General features: G+C 43.8%; 1 protein-coding gene across 2 annotated transcripts in view; it reads right to left on the bottom strand.

The window, feature by feature from the left end:
- HSD17B3 (hydroxysteroid 17-beta dehydrogenase 3) overlaps positions 1-20631 on the bottom strand; it is a 54775-nt gene that overhangs the window by 13012 nt on the left and 21132 nt on the right. The window contains exons 3-7 of one of the 2 annotated variants that reach the window (XM_050761818.1): positions 8459-8534; positions 6278-6385; positions 4900-4967; positions 3242-3277; positions 15-49 (exon numbers count right to left, since the gene is read on the bottom strand). In XM_050761818.1, coding sequence (XP_050617775.1) covers positions 15-49; positions 3242-3277; positions 4900-4967; positions 6278-6385; positions 8459-8534 — 323 coding nt within the window. The remainder of the gene's footprint in view (positions 1-14; positions 50-3241; positions 3278-4899; positions 4968-6277; positions 6386-8458; positions 8535-20631) is intronic. The other variant, XM_050761819.1, reaches the window with a different exon arrangement.

Below are 20631 nucleotides of genomic sequence, written 5' to 3'. Positions count from 1 at the left end.
GAAGAAGGCCTTACCTTGATTCCATATGTTTCAGAATTAGCTGTGTCATCTACAAGAGAAGGCCACAGGTAAGCCCCACAAGGAACTAAGTAGCAGTGCAAGGGGGCGGGATGGAATGGGGAAGGGAGCGCGGGAGGAAGCTGGGAAAGAGTCTCGTCTTCTCAGAAGGCCTTGAAAATTGCTGGCACTCATTGGAGGTCACTCTGGCCACATTGGAGTCTGGCTGGAACCCACAGCAGCCAACCGAGACAAATGACAGGCTGTTCTGGGGCCTCTGGTTTCTTCCCCCTAAAGCTAATGTCTTCCTGGAAAAAGAGGGCAGTGAAAAATTGGGCGAATTGGCTTACGGCGGTGGAACCAACACTGAGGTTCCCATGATACTCTTCATTCTGCCGGACAGGCCAAAGTGGACTGGCCATGAGTTGGAACTGGGGAGCTATGTGGAAACCTAACACAACTCTACAGACAGAAGAACACCTCTTCCACTCAACAGCAGCCGCTTACGCAGCCTGCAGCTGGGCTGTGAAATAGCTCTGTGCACACAGCGCGCAGCCACTCCTGTGTATCGGAATTACGAGAGCCTTGAGCAGCCCCTTCCCCCTCCCAGCCTACAGACCCCTGAAAACGTCTTCTCTGCCATTTCGGGAGCCTAAAAGAACTTTTTGTTTCAAAATTACAAGGTACACGTTCTACAAACGAAGGAAGAGGCAACCCCGTGGACTGAAATGTTCTCTGAGGTAGGATTGACCGGAATCGGGCCTGGCAGGCCTGGAGCAGATCCTGACTGCAGCAGGTTTGAGACAAGGGACCCAAGTGAAAGGAGAGGGGCAGAGGCATCAAGGCACCTGGGGACCGGAAGACACAGGCCGCCCATTTCTCGATGCTGTCTAGGGGCCCTGCAGCTGCTCCTTGCAGGTGCCCCCTCCCAGGCCAGGCCCCAGCCTGTCTCAGAGCCTTCAGGGAACATCTTCGCTGCTGGGGGACCAGGGCGCCAGGGCAGTGGGGGGGGTGGGGCGGAGGCTCTCTAGAACCACTAGGCTGCCTGTGGAACACTGGATTTTGAGGAAAAAGAGAGAGGATGAGGGGCGAGATGGTGTCAGCCCTCTTTCCGTGAATGACTTCCTAGGGATATTGTATAAGCCTTTTCAGCCAGCACCCACATTGCCTCAAAGCCTCCTGAACGAACTCACTAGCCCTATTGCCTGAATGATTCCAATTAGAGAGACAACACTGAATCTTGTGGGTCCCTGCCTCAAGGCTTCCAACATTCAGCTTCTGATTCCACCTTCCCTTTGCCCTCAAACGCATATTCTCCCATCCCTGCCCCGAAGAGCACTCGGCCGTCTCCAGATGGCTCCTTTGAAATAGTGCAGCTTCTCTAGTCACGCTTCTAACCAGCAAGGTTCACCTGGGCATGGTATACTTAGAAGCTAAACTTCAATTCATTTTATTTGTTACTTAGGGAACTTAGTGTTTATCAATACATAATTTTTTTAAACAAATCAAAGCATTTCTCTGCTAAAGGAGTCAGAGGGTTGTCAAGTACATTTGGGAAATGCCTATGATCAAACAGCCCAAGACTAAAAGGTCAGTTGTAAAATAATGTGACTTTAGTGGTGAGGCTGCAGATGACAGTTAGACACACAAAACTCATAATTGCATCAGCTGGGGCCTCCAAAAAGCCGTCAATTGCTAAGCATAAAAAGATGTGTGTACCCCATAGCAACTGAGCAGGAAACCATAAAATGCCAGCATGCTTACAGAAAAACAACCAACAGTTATTGTCAGCTCAACTTATCCACCTGAAAAAAAAATTTTTTTTTTGTCTACTCTGCCTCCATTTCCCCTCCTTATCTTAACAGCAGCCTGGCTTTCTTTGGGAAATCTGTCCTTCGCTACTGTCAGTCCACGGTGCTTAGATGGGTGAGACTGAGCCTTCCGCTACTCTCCAACCAGGGTCCCAGCTCCTTGAAATCAGGAATCAGACTTTACTCATCCCTGCAGTCCCACTGACCTTCCAGAGTGGTCACCGAGGCTGCCATATACAGCTGTGATGTTGTGTACTGAGCAAGGTGCCCAGCTGTGGGGTTAGTGCAGGTGGGGAGCTCAGAGCTCACTCACAAGCCATGTGCCCTAGTAGAGGAAGAGGGCTGTGTCCCCAGAGGAAGGGGGAACACGTCATTCACACAAAATCCTCATCTACTCACCAAGTCACGCAGCCGCAAGCTGTGTCCATTCTTAAACAGTACCTTTCTCTAAATGGTCTATATAGGATAGCTTTGAGGGACCCGTGCTATACATCTTCGTGCAGCTGACCCTCATCAAAGAACTTGAATGCTGAATGGTGCCTAGGACATCTCTTGATCCACAGCCATTTTATTTTTATTTTTATTTTTATTTTTTGTTTTTTTGAGACAGAGTCTTGCTCTGTCGCCCAGGCTGGAGTGCAGTGGTGCGATCTCAGCTCACTGCAACCTCTGCCTCCGTGGCTCCGGAGATTCTCCTGCCTCAGCCTCCCAAGTAGCTGGGATTACAGGTGCCCGCCACCACACCCAACTAATTTTTGTATTTTTAGTAGAGACGGGGTTTCACCATGTTAGCCAGGATGGTCTCGATCTCCTGACCTCATGGTCCACCTGCCTCGGCCTCCCAAAGTGCTGGGATTACAGGCATGAGCCACCGCGCCCAGCTGATCCACAGCCTTTTAATAGCAGATGCAGAACCTCAAGTTCAAGGGGGCTACATAACTTGTCCAATGCTGTCCAACTAATTAGTAGCTGTGCTGGAACCAGAACACAGATGAACTTGAGCTTTGATTCAACAAATATTTATTGAACAACAAAAGTTCAGAAAATGTAAGCCATGCCCTCTGTCAGTTTTCCAAAGTGAGCTTTCCTCTATCTACAAAGCCTAAAATTAGAGGAAGAGACTAATTTTTTTTTAAGTTGCCTCTGAATCCTGAATACGTTTCAGCATCATCAAGCTTAATATGTTCCGACATGTGACAAAACTGAAAGCAGAAATAGAATTCAGATACAAGGGAGAGTTGAATCCATTACTGTATTTTCTAGATGAAAAACAGAACAAGACAATTACAAGACCACGACATGGCCTCTCAACTAAGTGCGGTTCGATTTCAAAGAAGGCTGCTTCTACCGTGGACGGGCACAATTCTCCTGAGTTGCCAAACTTCAACAGCTACTACATGTTAATGCATTTCGCACACATATTGATCACATACCTTGACTACGGAGGTGATGTTACAATGGATGACGCTCTGTAATAAATAATCACAACCACACATCAGCTGGATGATTAGAGAAATTCTCCTGGAAAGTAGTCAGTGCTAAAGAACCATGAAGAGGGCAAAAGTGCATGTCTGAGCGGTTTCATCATTCACCCTGCAAATTAGGCTCCTAACTGACTTCCAGCAAGCATGCACTAGCATCAAGAAACATCTGACTCCCATTCTGTCCTTCTGTACCTATGTCATGTTGACTAGACGTCAATTAAGAGTTTCCGGGAAAACTTGGAACTATATTACCGGAGGAATATAGATATGGTTTTTCAAAGACAGCTATTCCATTCCCAGCTGGAGGAAGAGGGGTTAGCACATGTGAGTCTAGGAGAACAGAAAGGCAGATGGTTGTATAATATAAGGTAGAGGTTCTGGGCTATGGAGGGCAGGTAAAGAACCCACTAGAATCACCCAAGATAAAGAGAAAGGAAAAGAGGATGGACACAGACTCTAGCACAAACACAGACACACACAGGCAGAGGAGCAAGCCTGGAACTTGCTTCCTGGAGAGACATAGACTTGTGCCAGAAACAGAGTGTGGGAGACGGAGCCCACACAGGAGATGTGTGGTCCTGAGAGGAGTTTGGTGAGGATGTGCAGCAGCGCCCAAGCAGTCTGGCATTATCACCCGGGGCAGCAGACTCGGGGCTTACACAGGACTGCAGGATACCTGCAGAAATGGGGATGGACGCATGAGGGCCTGCTCAGGTTGGTGCAGCCCTGTGACTCCAAAGGTCAGGGCCTAAGGAAGGGTCAACAAATTGTGCCTTCAAAAACTGTTAAATGCAACCGGGCGCGGTGGTTCACACCTGTCACCCCAGCATTTTGGGAGGCCGAGCCGGGCGGATTACCTGAGGTCAGGTGTTCGAGAGCAGCCTGACCAACATGGTGAAACCCCATCTCTACTAAAAATACAAAAATTAGCTGGGTGTGGTGGTGCATGCCTGTCGTCCCAGCTACTCAGGAGGCTAAGGCAGGAGAATAGCTTGAACCCAGGAGGCGGAGGTTGCAGTGAGCCGAGATCATGTCACTACACTCCAGCCTGGGCAACAGAGGGAGACTCCATCTCAAAAAGAAAAAAAAAAGGAACTGTTAAAGCCATTAAAAATGTACTCCCAACCAACAACGGCAGCCATGGGTCTGAGTCAAGCTTACTGAACTTACAGTCCTGCCAGCCACAGAGTTTGTGTCACATACTTCCCTCACACTAAAAGTTAAACAAATCTTGGTACCTGGGAAGACAGAGAAAGCCAAAGAGCTGGTCTTCTCCCATGCGTGGTGACAGCTGCAAATGTGTTAGGCAGAATTACGCTTTATAAAGTGGAGTGCAGCGCCCCAAAAGAATGGGACAATGGACAGGTAAGTTTTGATGTGCAGAGAAGAAGGAAGATGTCCATATCCCAGAGATACCATGAAAAGTGGTACTGCTGACTATGGATCGAGTGCTCAGGTGAAGAGAAAAGAGGGCCTGAATACACACAGTCCAGGATTTCGGCCGGATGCACGCTTCCATCGCTCCTTCCCGGGCCTGACTCGTTACCCAGCCAGGGGACCCAGAACCTGGGTAAGAGGAAAGTATGCACAGAAGAGCACAAGTCTACCTGGATTTCATCTGGCGCGTTCAGGAAATGGCTTGGGAGAAGGTTTGGAAGCATTCCGACATTGTTGACTGGCAGAAAGAAGCAAAACAAAAATGTGTCAGGATATCAGGTGGGAGATTTTCCCAAAGAAACATGTACAAAAAGATTGACATGTAAGGTTGCTCATCACAGTGTGATTTGATAACAGGGAGGAAAGTGGAGGGAAAATTTTGTCCCATAGTGGGAGACACCATCAGTGAATCATGGGGTGGTCATACGCTGGAATGCAGTGTAGTCATTAAAAACTATGACTGGGCTGTTTACATGGGAGAAGATGCATGATGTAAGTTTTTTTTTAAATATATGACAAAACAGCACATATGTATAATTCTGGTTTTGAAAATACATGTGTGTTTAGGATTAGAAAAGTATGTACCAAAAGGCTATCTCAGAGTATTGAGATTTTAAGAGATTCATATTTATTTTATCAGCCTGTCTATTCTTTCCATTTTTTCTGCAATGATATACTGTACACTTTCATATATAAAAATGTAATTATTTTTAAAATTCAGCAGAAGGTTTAGAAATCCAATTTGACTTTCTTCTATGTATACTATAAACACTGCACTGTGCACGTGGCCATAAAATAGCTTGTCTGTAAATCATTACAGAAACAAATACTATATTGTTTTCTGAATAAGAAAGAGTCAATTCTCAACTAACTATAGCATTTCACGGATTAATCACAGCAATGTTTGTTTGCTAAACTAATTCCTTTAGTCCAATGTTTCTGGGATTCTTTTTCTGCCAAATGCCAACACCAGTTCCATAAAAGAAAATTCATTTTAATATTAGAAAATATAGTCGGTCCGGCTGGGTGCGGTGGCTCACACCTGTAATCCCAGCACTTTGGGAGGCCAAGGCGGGTGGATCACAAGGTCAAGAGTTTGAGAGCAGCATGGCCAATATGGTGAAACCGTGTCTCTACTAAAAATACAAAAATTAGCTGGGCGTGGTGGCGGCGCCTGTAATCCCAGCTGCTTGGGAGGCTGAGGCAGGATAATCGCTTGAACCTGGGAGGCAGAGGTTGCCGTGAGCCCGGATCGCACCACTGCACTCCAGCCTGGCGACAGAGTGAGACTCCATCTCAAATTTAAAAAAGAAAATATAGTTGGGGGTTGAAATATGTATGTTTGATACATTCCAAACCAATATATAAATTTTTTATTCAGTGATGCCTCTAGAAGAAGTGTGCTTTGATATTCAACTTAACGCTATAGCTTAAAATATAGTCATGGTTTCAGCATAAATCACCATGAAATAATCAGGTGTCACTAATCAGTGCCAGGTTATTTCACTGATGTATTACAACAAGCTTTGCATCTTGCAATTTACTCACCTAAAATTCCAATTTCTAAGCCTGTAAGTTTTTCTTTAATATGCTCGTAGATGTCATCTTTGGTAAAATCTGCTTGTATAATCTTCACACTCCTCCCCGTAGTCCGCTCTACATGAGAGACAACAGTTTTTTCAATGAACAGGGATCCAGATGCCCCCTTGCCTGTGAAGTACTCCTGTATTACCTGAGCAGACATTGAAGAGGACAGCCCATTGCCCCAAACAGAAATGGGAGATGGCGCTGGGTAAATGCTGGGAGGTGCTAAGAGATTGGTGAATGGTGGTTTCTACGTGTCTCTAAGAGTTACTGCAGGGACGCGTATATGCATTAAGATAGATTTACTGCAACGGTTCTCAAAGTGGAGTCCACAAACCACAGCATCAGGGTTACAGGGAAACTTGTCAGAAATGCAAATTCTCAGGCTCTACCCCAGACCTGTGTCGGAAACTGTGGGTGAAGCCCAGCCAGCCACCTGCTTAACACACCTCCGAGTGACTCTGCTGCTTGCTCAAGTTTGAGACGTCGGACTGACAGCTGTAAAAGCAAGGTCTGACACTGCCTCTGCTCACAAGTGTCAAGTCTCCTCCACACAGACCCACCAACTCTTTGTATGTGTCCAATGCTTTAGCACTCACAGAGCATTTACATATACGATGTCTTATGGTCATCGTCCCTACCACATTCTAAAGTAGACCTTATGGTTTTCATTTTCCAGAGGAGAAAATGAAGGCTCAGAGAAGCTAACTGACATACCCAAGACCGTCCACTCTCTGGTCACTCCAAGTTCAACGCGCTCCCCACTACTCTGTGTTCACTTGCCTTCTGTGAGAGTTTTCCGGCAGATGTGAAAGCAACAAGCAGAGTTTACCAGTGGCTTGGTGAGCTGCTTTGCTTTGGAGTTAGCTGGTATTTGTGGGCCAAGCAATCTTGAGGCATAGTTTGGGGGTGGACAATGCTTTCAGGACAAAGACACTACTTACTTTTCAAAAGGATGATAAAAAGCACATTTCAGCATTGTGAGGCAAACACTGAGGATTGTCTCAGTCCTAGTCAAAGTTACTTCTGATATCCAGACACAGAACAAAAGCAGAATTCATGGGTTCAAGGGCACTGTGCTCCACGGTGTGACTGCACAGCCCACACCTCCCACACCCATCTCCTGTCCCAGATCTCCCCCAGGGAGACAAGGCTCACCCCTGACAACCCACCATGGTCTTCACAAGTCTCCAGAACTAACGTCTCATCCCTTTGAGTTAAAGAGTTTATTAATTATTAAATTAATAATTATTAAAATTAAAAGGTCCCAAAAGAAATATGATTATCATTATTAACAAAAGAACTCTTCAGAGCAAATCATAATAATAAAACATTGTGATATAAAAGTTGCCTCAGGGTTGTACAGTGTACAACCTCCACGTCCATACATGATGATCCTGGATCAAAACTGTTTTTAAAATCTGACAAACACCAGTAAGCATTGTCGCTCATCCTCCTGCCAAGAGCAGATCATAGGCACAGGGAAGGGAAGTCCCAAACACTGATCTTGTTTTTGTTTTTGTTTTGAGACGGAGTCTCGCTCTGTCGCCCAGGCTGGAGTGCAGTGGCTCCATCTGGGCTCACTGCAAGCTCCGCCTCCCGGGTTCACGCCATTCTCCTGCCTCAGCCTCACGAGTAGTTGGGTCTACAGGCGCCGCCACCACGCCTGGCTAATTGTTCGTATTTTTAGTAGAGACGGGGTTTCACCGTGTTAGCCAGGATGGTCTTGATCTCCCGACCTCGTGATCCGCCCGCCTTGGCCTCCCAAAAGTGCTGGGATTCCAGGCGTGAGCCACCGCACCCGGCCACTGATCTTGCTTTTGAAGGGAGTGGCAGAAGCAACCGGGCAGCCAGGGCCTCAAGGATGAGCAGAGCTGATCTAGCGACGAAGGCACCAACCCAAAGGAGAAAGTGGACCTATCTGTGCCTCAGCTGGTTCCTGCTTCCGCCGGCTCACAGCGCCAGTGTGCACTGAAGGTGACACCTTCCATCCCGCCCTCTGCTTGGTAACCAGGCTGCCCGGGAGAGTTGGTGCCCCAGGCCCTGAGAGCAGATGTGGGGATGCCAAGTACGTCAGCTGGCAGGGTGGGCGCAAGCTTGGTTGGTGGGCTCCACACACATCTCCCTTGTTTGGGGGTCACTCACCGATCTCTGTGGCAGTGGCCTGTAGTTTTTCCAGCGTCCGGCTGATAAGCACGACATCGAGTCCACGTCTTGCTAGCTGAGAGTGGGAGTGAAAAACCAAAAGAGACAAGGATGGTGAGCAGACAGGGAGGGTTTGTGTCGAGGTGACTTGGTCCCGAGGCTGTGCGTGTCCTGGCAGCGTGACGTGGTGGCTTCACCTGGGTTGAAGTGTGCAGAACGTGACAAAGCTTTCTGGGCTAGGAACAGCGCAACCCCAGTGGATCACCTCAAGTGATCTACCCGCCTCAGCCTGAGGTCAGGAGTTCAAGACCAGCCTGGCCAACATGGTGAAACCCTGTCTCTACTAAAATTACAAAAAAAAAAAAAAAAAAAAAAAATTAACTGGGCGTGATGGCGCATGCCTGTGATCCCATCTATTTGGGGGGGCTGCAGCAAGAGAATCGCTTGAACCCGGGAGGTGGTGGTTGCAGTGAGCCGAGATTGTGCCACTGTACTCCAGCCTGGGTGACAGAGCAAGACTCCGTCTCACAAGAAAGAGTTACATATTATAGAAAACACATAAGAAGCTGAATTATGATCTATGAGATACAGTCTCCAATAGCCAGTAATTCACTGTAGCCCACGGTCTCAGAATCACCCAAGGAGATGTCAAAAAAAAAAAAAACAAAAAAAAACACCGATTCCCACCAAACCATCTGTTATGGTTTGGATCTCATGTCAAATTGTAATCCCCAGTGTTGGAGGTGGGGCCTGGTGCGAGGTGATTAGATCGTGGGGACCATTTCTCATGGTTTAACACCATCCCCCAGGTGCTGTCCATGGTAAGAATGAGTCATCCAGGGATCCGGAGATTTAGAAGTGTGTGGCACCTCCCGCTCTTCCTGCTGCTCCAGCCACGTGATGTGCTCACTCCCCTTTTACCTTCCGCAGTGCTTGTAAGTTTCCTGAGGCCTCCAAAGCTGAGCAAATGCAAGCGTCATCCTTCCTGTACAGCGTGTGGAACCGTGAGCCAATTAAACCTCTTTTCTTCATAAATTACCCAGTCTCAGGTACTTCTTTATCGCAGTGCAAGAACGAAATAATACACCATCCTGATAAAAATCTCTGGGGTGGAAGCCTCAGGATTTTCATCTTTTTCTGTTTGTGTTTATTAAATTATACTATTATATGCACAAATACATCCTCATTGTAAAAGATTCCAACAATGCCAAGGAAAAACATGTCTCCAAGCCTGTCCCTGCCCATCTCCCCACCCACCCTAGGCTCCCACCACCTTCAGTTTGTTGTTGAGCCTTCCCTAACTTTTTCTCTACATTTACAGGCATATATCGGCACATAGAGAAATAAAGGTTTGTTTTGTGAGTTTTATTTTTATCCTACATAAATGACATTATAAGCAGCGTCCTGCAATATTCTTTTTAACTTAATGACATATTTTATCTCTAAGAATCGTGTATATTTCCATAGCAGTCCACGAAGAACCACTTGATTCTTTTCTATTGCTCCGTGGTATTCTAGAGTTCACCTTTGAACGAGCACTTAGGGTGTTTCCAAGTTTTTCTATTACCAGTCTTGCTGCAGTGAAAGACCTTCTATATAGCTCTTTGTATATGTGAGTAAATTAATTCCTATATACTGTATAGGAATATTTGGGACTGCAGATGCCATCATGCCTGGCTAACTCTTTATTTTTTGTGGAGATGAGGTCTCACTATGTTGGCCAGGCTGGTCTTGAACTCCTGGGCTCAAGTAATCTTCCCGCCTCAGCCTCCCAAAGTGCCAGGATTACAGGGGTAAGCCACCACACCCGGCCCCTTTATTGTTATCCAATTATCCAATTGTCAGTGGGGCTGAGCATCATTTGCTATGTTATGTGTGAGTTACCAGTACATACCCCTTGCCCATTCTTCTATGGAGTAACTTATCATTTTCTTACCAATTTGTAGAAGTCGTATATATCCCGGGTATTGATTATTTGCCTGCCATGTACATAGCAAGTATTTTCTACTTTGTTTCTGGTGCCCTTGTCATACATTATATACTACTTGTAATGTTATCACATTTATGAATATTTTCCTTGTTTTATATGTTCTTTTTGATTTTCCTTAACTTCAAGGATATAAATATGCTTTTCTATATCCTTTTTGTTTGTTTATTTTTGAGAATGGTATGAGGTTGAAATTATTCCATAATATGTTTTTCAAATTGGGTGCCTAATTGTCTCAACAACATTCTCCACTTTGTCCATTCATTCCTAATTTAAAATGTTGACTTAGTCCTATGCTTAGTTCTCATGTGTGCCTGGGGCTGTTTCTTGTCTATCGTTTCTGTTGCACTGACCTATTTATCAATCTCCATGCCAAGGCCACTTCTGATTTAATCATAAGCATATATTAGCCTTTGATAGCTTTCCAATATTTGCGTAGTTTTGACCTCATTATCTTAGCTGACCCCTCCTATACAATGTTAAGGAGGCTCCTACCATTTATTATTCTCTTTCGAAATTTTATTTCATCTTCTTTGTTTAATCTTCCAAATAAATGACAAAATTGTCTAGACAAGTATTAAAGTAGGGATATTTAGGGAAAAATTTATATCTTTGCAGGAATCAGTTGTCTTACTCATAAGTATATTATAGTATCCATTTTTTTTCAAATCTCATATAGCCTTCTAAACATTTAAAAGATTTTTCATGTAAATCCTGGACATTTCTTGTTAGGTTTGTGTTAATTAGGATAACATTAGTTGCTGTAACAAATAACTCTATAATTTCAGCCGTTTAACACAAAGGAAGTCTGTTTTTGTCTTATGTAGCAGACCCTATTTCACATTTGGGAACCCATTCAGGACCCAAAGCTGAGAGAGCATTTGTCATCTTTACTGCCAGGTCTCTAAGATAGCTCTGGGCTTTGCCATCCAGCTAGTGCCAGGATTGAGAGAGGCTGGAGAAGATATGCCCTCTGTTAACCACCTTGATCAAGAAGTGACCCACATCCTTTCTGCTTGCTTTCATTTGCAGAATGAGTCTCATGGCCTCACACAGATGTCAAGGAGCCTGGGAAGTGCCCTGCTGGGAGCCACTTACCAGCTGCAACTCCACTCAAAGAAGAGAGAGTAGGGATCTGGGTGGACATTGAGTTGCTCCTGCCACCAGGATCTTATGTTTATTCACTGCCATGGTGACCTGAATTATTTTGGATAGAAGACACTTCAGGATTAAGTAGGTAGGTTCAATTCCTGTCTCTACCACTCATTTCTGTCAGCGCAAGTCAGTTGTTCTGGGGATCACAGAAGGGAATACATTCAAAAGTGTGTGGCACAGCTGGGCGCATTGGCTCACACCTGTAATCCCAGCACTTTGGGAGGCCAAGGAGGGCAGATCATGAAGTCAGGAATTCGAGACCAGCCTGACCAACATGGTGAAACCCTGTCTCTGCTAAAAATATAAAAATTAGCCAGGCATGGTGGCGCATGCCTGTAGTCCCAGCTACTCAGTGGGCTGAGGCAGGAGAATCACTTGTATCCGGGAGGCGGAGCTTGCAGTGAGCCGAGATCACGCCACTGCACTCCAGCCTGGACGACAGAGCGAGACTCTGTCTCAAAAAAAAAAAAAGGTGTGTGGCAGAGAATCTGTCACATAAGAAGCCCTCAATTGTGTTACCTATTTTTCTATATATTCTAATTTGTTATTAATCGTGAGTGGGAGCTCTTTAAACAGCCACACCTCACAGAATTTTTTATTTGTTCTGCTAGGCTGTTCATCAGTGTTTGGTTTTCATCACAGACAATAGTATTCTCCGCAAAGAGTACAGTTTTCAATATTTGCATGTTTTTGGCCTCATGATCTTGGCAGACACTTCCAACACTTACAGTGTTTCTCAGGATGCAAGCATGAGGTTTCCTGTCACTTCTGGTAGATGTTCTTTATCAATTTAAGAACAATTACATCTGTTCCTTTTTTCCAAATTACTTTTTTAATAAACTGCTGGATTCCGTTGGCAAATATTTAAATTGGATCATACTTCTCTGATGCCATCCTTGTCCCATGTTGGTATCCGAGTCATGCTCATCTATCTGGATAATTTATCAAACATGTACGGGATCAACTTGTCCCAGGAGCTTCCCAGTTTTAAAACTGAAAGTCCCACATCTGAAATCACCTTTGCAAAAATTGTAACAGTGAGAAAATTATGGCAATAAAAGAGATCTGATCTAATCAACCCCTTATCTTGCCCGTAAGCTTTCAAATTATCCTTAATTATTCTTGATTTGGGCCAAGCTAACTTTGGGAGATACTTAGTTTATAATTTAAATTATAATAACCCATTCCCAAAACTCAACCACCTTGGTAAAGCTAATGAAGGGCCACCAGGCTAGGAAGAGGAGAGGAGCCTGAACTCTGCTAAGGTGTAGACATAAACGATTACCCAGCATTATATTGGAGGTCACGAGATAGGCAACGTCCCCCAGTTACTCTTGCAGTCTGCTGTCTTGATAAATCAGCTCGACCTCGGCAGCAGGCAAAATGAACCTGTTGGGCGGTTACATATCCAAGGAACCCTCCAAGCACAGAAAAATCAAAAATCAAAGTTAACCATCCTAGAAATATGGGGGAGCTTTTTCTTATTCCTTGAGGATTTGGTAATATTGTAAAAATGTCTGGACATTTTATTCATCTGTAGCTCTTCATAACTGCCTCTTTCATTTTTTTCATGACTACTAATCGCTTGGTGTTTTTCTACTTCTTCTTAAGCCAATCGTGATCATTTATATTTTCACAGAAAATTGTTTATTTCATCCAGATTTTCAATTTTTCAGTACAAAGATTTAAATAGGATTTTCTTCCTCTCTTTTTCTTCTTCCTCTTCTTTTTAAAATAAATTTCCTCTTCTGTAGCTAGGTTCCTAAAATTGGTCCTTTTCTTTCTTCTTTTTTGTTCTTTTTCTTTATTTTTTTCTGAGACAGCATCTCACTCGTCGCCCAGGCTGGAATGCAATAGCTAGATCAGAGTTTACTGTAATCTTGAACTCTCAGGCTCCAGCAATCCTCCCACCTCAGCCTCCTGAGTAGCTGGGATTACAGGTGTGTGCTACCATTCCTGGCTAATTTTCTAATTTTTTGTGTATATGAGGTCTCACTACTTCGCCCAGGCTAGTCTCAGACTCCTGACTTCAAGGGATCCTCCTGCCTCCTCCTCGCAAAGTGCTGGGATTATAGGCATCAGCCACAGAGATGGACCCCCTTTTTTTTTTTTTTTAATTTAAGATTTTTCAAAGATTTGTCTCTTATTTAGCATTTTTAAAGAATTGGTTTGACTGTTGGTTTGCTTTAAACGGATCAATTCCATTTCTTCCTGTGTTTTCTATATCATCAGTTTTTGTTCTCTATTAATTTCCTCCTTGTATCTCTTTTGGATTTTTTTTTTTTTTTTTTTTTTTTTTTTTTTTTTTTTGGGACGCAGTCTTGCTCTGTCACCCAGGCTGGAGTGCAGTGGCCAGATCTCGGCTCACTGCAAGCTCCGCCTCCCAGGTTCACACCATTCTCCTGCCTCAGCCTCCCGAGTAGCTGGGATTACAGGCGCCGCCACTGCGCCCGGCTAGTTTTTTGTATTTTTAGTAGAGACGGGGTTTCACCGTGTTAGCCAGGATGGTCTCGATCTCCTGACCTCGTGATCCGCCCGCCTCGGCCTCCCAAAGTGCTGGGGTTACAGGCTGAGCCCCGCGCCCGGCCGCTGATCTTGCTTTTGAAAGGAGTGGCAGAAGCAATCAGGCTTCTTGTTCCTTTTCTAGAGTTTCTTGGAAGCTGAATCTGTTTATAATCTTTCTTTTTTTTCTGACAGATGCCTTTAAAGCCGAAAGTTTCCATCTGCGTAGCACCTTGGCTGCAATTCATGAGAGTACCCACTTTTATTTTTTCTGTAATCTTAGAAGTACACTGGAGAATACTTTCTGAGTATAGGTGGGGATGGATATCATTTTCTAACGTTATTTTTAATTTTATTGCATGGTGGTTAGTGAATGTAATGGTATATCTTTTGCTCTTTGGAATCAGTCACAATTTCCTTTGTAGCCTAGTCAGCAGACCGTTTATATGAATGGCTCCTGTGTATCCTTCAGGAATGTACATGAAATCTTTGTTGGCTACCCAGTCTTGTAAATAGTTGTCTATTAAATTAAACTTGAGGTTTACCAGATGCCCTACCAGATATTTGTTAACCCAGTATGAGAAGATATTCAAATTCCTTATAGCCTTAATTATTTCTTATTTATGTAATAAGATGTCACATTACAAGTTCCAACAGGAGTGCTAAGACACAAGACATTAGATCACAAAACGAGTTCAGAGAAAGAACCTAGAAAAAACTGTGATATTGTAAGAAAACAATGACTATGTGTGATGTTTGTCCCTTGTTCTTGGCACAAAGCTCATAATACCCCGATAATTTCCTGACCGATAGGGACGATATTTGTTACGAAGTTGGTCTTGGTCCCCGGTTGCCGACACAAGAGTTTCTAAGATTCTTGGAATCTTCAGTGATGAGAGTGTGTTGTTGTTGTTGTTGTTGTTGTTGTGGTTCCTTACTGCATTGTAGGAGCCTCTCATATATACAACATCAGCAGTTTCAGCAGCAGATGGCATACCAAGGAGCATTTTTTAAAATGTATTTCCATAGGTGTTTGTGGAACAGGTGGTATTTGGCTGCATGAGTTAGTTCTTTAGTGGTGATTGTATGCTTACGCGATGACTGGTGGCTGGGGGCCCCTAGAGAGCTTCAGGATGGGGGCTGGTTCCTGGAGAAACCAACTGTGTGATTGCAGGGTTAGAACCTTCAACCCCACCTCCCAACCTCCCTCTTTGTTCCAAGGAGGGAAGAGGGGCTGGGGATGGAATTAATCTCAAATGGTCAATGACTTAATCAATCATGCCTATGTAACAAAACCTCCATCAAAACCTTTAGGCAACAGGGTTCAGAGAGCTTCTAGGCTGCAAACACACAGAGGTACTGGGAGACGGTACCCCCACAGAGGCGTGGAGGCTCCAACCCTTCCCCACACCTGGCCCTACGCATCTGTGGTTTGGCCATTCCTGAGCGATATCTCTCATAATAAACTGAGTGAGTGAGGTGCCTTCCTGAGCTCTGGGAGCCATTCTAGCAGAGTCTTGAACCTAAGGAGGGGTTTGTGGGAGTCCTTGATTTATACCCAGTCAGTGAGAAGTACAGGAGACCTGGGACTTTCAACTGGGATCTGAAGGGCATGGAGGCAGTCTAGTGGGACCGGGCCCTTAACCTGTGGGATCTGTGCTAACTCTGGGTAGTGTTAGAAATGAATTGAATTGGAGGACATCCGATTGTGTCGAGAGAGTTGGAGAATTGGTTGGTGTGAGGAGAAAACCCCACGCATTTAGTGTCCGAAGTGTGAGCAGAAAGAGCCCAAAATAATCAGATGGAGCAGGGACCCCTCTTAGGAGCCCGCTGACCATGCCACCCCTACCAGCATGAAATGAAGGACAATCTTAGTCCCTCCAAGGGAAGTTCCAGGCCCCTAGCTAGCCTGAGACGCACACGAGCAACCCGATGAGCAGAAAGGGAACAGCAGCTTCACGTCATGGCCACGGAGGTTGGCTCGAGATGCCAGTTCCCCACAGCGACTAAAGATAACGTCTGGACACGTGTCCCTGAGTTGTTCTTCGGAAACCCGGACCCCCCACCAAAAATCATGGCAAAAACCGTGATTACTTTTTCACCAAGCTAATATTATTTTTCTCTTGAATTACATTTTGTCTGATACTGATGTTGCTTCCATTCCTCTTCTTTTGTTTTCATTTTCCCAGTATATAGTTTTTTCATTCACTTATTTTCAACCTCTCTGTAATCAACGTTGGATTTTTAAGCCGCATCTGAGCATTTGCCATTTATCAGTAAGTGTAACCGTCATATTTATTGAGATTGCAGATTTGTTACACTAACTTCTGCTGTCTTATTTGAGTTTCCCCTCACTATGCTTTCTTTGCCATTTGTCTCCCTTTTATGACTAGTAAGCAGGATAGGATCGGCAATACTGTAGTAACAAACTAGCCCCAGGTCTCAGTGGCTTCTTACAAGAGGCGTTCGTTCTTCCTCCTGCAATGTCTTCTTCAGGTAATACAACAGTCCAGGGCAGCCCCCTGCATTCGTTCTTCCTCCTGCAATGTCTTCTTCAGGTGATACAACAGGCCAGGGCAGCCCCCTGCATTCGTTCTTCCTCCTGCAATGTCTTCTTCAGGTAATACAACAGTCCAAGGCAGCCCCCTCCCTGCAGTGATGCAGGGTTCTAGCCTTTCTCCCAGGGCTGAAACCAGGATGAGGCAAGTAAAGCACTCCAGATGCAAAATTTAAGGAGGTGCTCTTTCTCAGGTTCATGGTCACCTCGCAAGCCTCACCTTAGTCCTGGCCCTGCTTTTCCCATCTAGTGGCTGCACTCTTCAACACCAAGCCTACACTGGTTTGCCTCATACTGAGTAATTGAGCACCAAATTTGATTACAGTGTAGCAAAGACAAATTCATGTGTGCAACTTAAAAATAAGCTACAAGAGCAGGGCGCGGTGGCTCACGCCTGTAATCCCAGCACTTTAGAAGGCTGAAGTGGGTGGATCACGAGGTCAGGAGATCGAGACCATCCTGGCTAACACAGTGAAACCCCGTCTCTACTGAATAAAAAAATCAAAAAGTTAGCTGGGCATGGTGGCTGGCGCTTGTAGTCCCAGCTACTCAGGAGGCTGAGGCAGGAGAACGGCGTGAACCCCGGAGATGGAGCATGCAGTGAGCCGAGATCGCACCACTGCACTCCAGCCTGGGTGACAGAGCAAGACTCTGTCTCAAAAAATAAATAAACAAAAAATAAAAATAAAAATAAGCTACAAGAACAAGAATAGTCATTTTCTGGGGTGGGGGTATTGGGAAGATATGGCTCAAAGGATACAAAATTTCTTTTTTGTATCCTTTGATGGAAAAATATAGGAAAAAAAGTTCAAGGGATCTATTGTACACCACATATACACGTTGGTTAACTATAGATGCACAACATCTATGGTTAGTAACAATGTATCATATTCTTTAAAATTGATGAGAACAGGTTTTAACTGATCTCAGCACAAAAAATAGTAAGGTAATTTATATGTTAATTAGTTCGACTGAGCCATTTTACAATGTATATATATTTTAAATGTCATTTTGTACCCAATAAATATACACAACTTTTATTTGCCAATTAAAAAGTTAATTAACTAAAATAAGTAAAAGAATAGCCATTTTTTGTAAACTGCATATAAAAATACTAGTTCTACCTGTGGATTAGTAAAACACTGACATAAAAAATGCACACAAAACAATAAACATTTTCTAAAAGTACATACAAACAAAAAGATGCACATCAAACATATTAGGAAGGTTGCATATGGGAAGACGGGGAATAGAAATAGGGGGTAGGAATGAAAGAAAATAAATGAGAGAGGGACTGTGTATGGATCAATGATAATAACTCAATCCTCTATGTCTTTGACAAAGAAGGAGGAGAAGGAGGAGAAAGAAAAGGAAAGTGGGATAAAGGATCAGAAAGGGAGGAAAATAGAAAAAATTAGAGTATGACTGCCAGGGTAGACCTGTTTCATTATTGCTGGGTTTTTTTGTCTGTTTGTTGTATTTTTAGTAGAGACGGGGTTTTGCCGTGTTGGTCAGGCTGGTCTCAAACTCCTAACCTCAAGTGATCAACCCGCCTCAGCTTCCCAGAGTGCTGGGATTACAGGTGTGAGCCACCACGTCCAGCCCCTGTACTGCGTCTGGCCTCCATGGCAGACCTATATTTTGATGGAAGTAGTATATATGTAATTTGCTACTTATTAAGTAAATTATACCAATTCCAAATTTTACAATAGCCATGATAGAAAATTTCAGATTCTTGTCTATAAAAGCTTATTTTACAACTGCCTTTAACTATTCTAGTTTATATTTTAGCTAAGGCTGGTCTTATCAATTAATAAGACTAGAATCACATACATTCTGACAAAAGAATTTCATATTTTTATGTTAAATTGTTAAAGAAAACTTTATTCCAAACTTCAAAAAAAGCAAGCTGATGATTGCTTGAGTTTTTAAAAATTAGTATCCCCCTAGAATATTTTTTATTAAGCCTGTTTGACCTCATCTGACACCCTTGGGCAGGTAACTTTGCTGTTACCAAACCTTTGTTTAACAATTCTCAGCCAGTGAAGGTGCAGACAGCTCACAGCCAGTGAGGTTGGAAACAGAGGAGTTGTTGGGACATTATAGCTTGACAGAGAAGCTGACCTCCAGGTGACACAGGCAATAGCCTTCAGAAAGTCAGCCCACTGGGTACCTAACTCAGCAATATTATTTTGCATTCCTTTTTAGACTAACTATATACATCCATATTGCTTAAACGCTGTTCATTCAGATCTTTTGTCTTCTTGCTTAGATCCTTTGTTACTAAGTCAATATAAAACTTTAACAACTGCTAACATATGTCTTTGAGAATTGTGCTCTTGCAACACTGAATGTGAAATGTTGTTTGATCCTTTGAGTTATTTGGCTAAATGGCCACAACAGTTATACTATAATCCTAATGTCTCTAAGATTTCGGAAATAATGTAATAAACATACTACCATGCTCTACTAAAGACAAAGAATATCAAAAGAAGTTTTAAGATCTGGCTTTATGATATTTTCAAGAGATAGCCTAAAAGAGAAAGTTGAAGTGAAGAAAGACATACATATATATATATGATATTTATTCATATCAACTAAAATAGGCATTAAAACAAATAAGTATTACTAGAAATAAAAGCAAGTTAAAAGGCTAAATTTATCAGGAAGTTATAGCAATTGTAATCCTGGATTGCTTACTAAAATAGCTTTACATAAAACTACAAAGGGAATTGAAAAATACCCATCAGAGTGGGAGATTTCATTTTACCTTTTCAGTAATTGTTGGGTGAAACACACAAACATTTGGCAAGATACAAATTATGTACACCACATAAATAATGCATCTGCTCTAAGGGCCGTGTCTAAACACAGAACAGGGGCAGGTGATGTTCCTTTGAAAGTTGGCTCTTTTAAAACACTGATAATACTGACATCTCCAGCAGAATTGATCAAGGGAAAGAAGACAGCACAGGAATAAGCAGCACACAATATGAGGAATTTTAAATGAGTGTAATTAGAGCTACAGCCAAGATTTAAAAAGGGTTGAGAGAGGAGAGTGAGCACACACAGTTCATTTTGCTGCCTATTGAAATCCTTTTAAACCATAGGAAATTTTATATATATATATATATATATTTATATATATATATATGTTTTCTTTTTTTTTTTCTCCTTTTAGCTTTTAGTTTTTTCCTAGGAAAGCATAAATCCATGGGGAAGGTGACAACAAGAGACAAGAGCAATCCCAAAATGTTTGGTTTTGGAGACAGGGTCTCACTCTGTTACTCAGGCTGTAGTGCAGTGGTGTGATCTAGGCTCACTACAGCCTCGTCTTCCTGGGCTTAAGTGATCCTCCCACCTCAACCACCTGAGTAGCTGAAACTACAGGCATGCACCACCATGCCTGGCTAATTTTTTTGTGTGTGGTAGAGTTGGGGTCTTGCTATGTTGCCCAGGCTAGTCTCAAACTGCTGGCCTCAAGCTACCCTCTCGCCTCAGCCTTCTAAAGTGCTGAGATTACAGGCATGAGCCACCGTGCCCAGACCTGGCCTACAAAACTTTTGTTGCTAGAAAATGGATGGGCAAGATCTCAAATCCTAAACCAGCAACAGAGTACGCTGAGAACTGACAAAATGTATACCAGTAAAATCCTCAAAAGTCTCAGGCACTGCCAGTACAGAACCTGGGAGAGAGAAGCTAGACTCAGGAGGCTTGGGTCAGAGTGAGAAGTCATCATCCCCGGATGCCATTCTCCACTCCAGGCAGGCACTGAGGACAGGGCCGTCTCTGAGAGTGAGGAGATAAAGCAGTGGGTACGCATCATGCCGATTCCAGAACAGCAGGTGGCCTTCACTCTACAGGCAGGAGGTAAGATGGTTTTTCTCTGCGGAATCTGACCCACCCCAAGGAAAAGGCCTCAAGGCACTTGCGTAGGACTCCTCTCACCCTGATCATACTCACAGATACAAG

The sequence above is a fragment of the Macaca thibetana genome, chromosome 15 (genome assembly GCF_024542745.1).
Source record: "Macaca thibetana thibetana isolate TM-01 chromosome 15, ASM2454274v1, whole genome shotgun sequence".
Lineage (NCBI taxonomy): Eukaryota > Metazoa > Chordata > Mammalia > Primates > Cercopithecidae > Macaca > Macaca thibetana.
The sequence above is the reverse complement of the archived record's forward strand: the minus strand, read 5'-3'. Positions and strand labels throughout refer to the sequence as shown.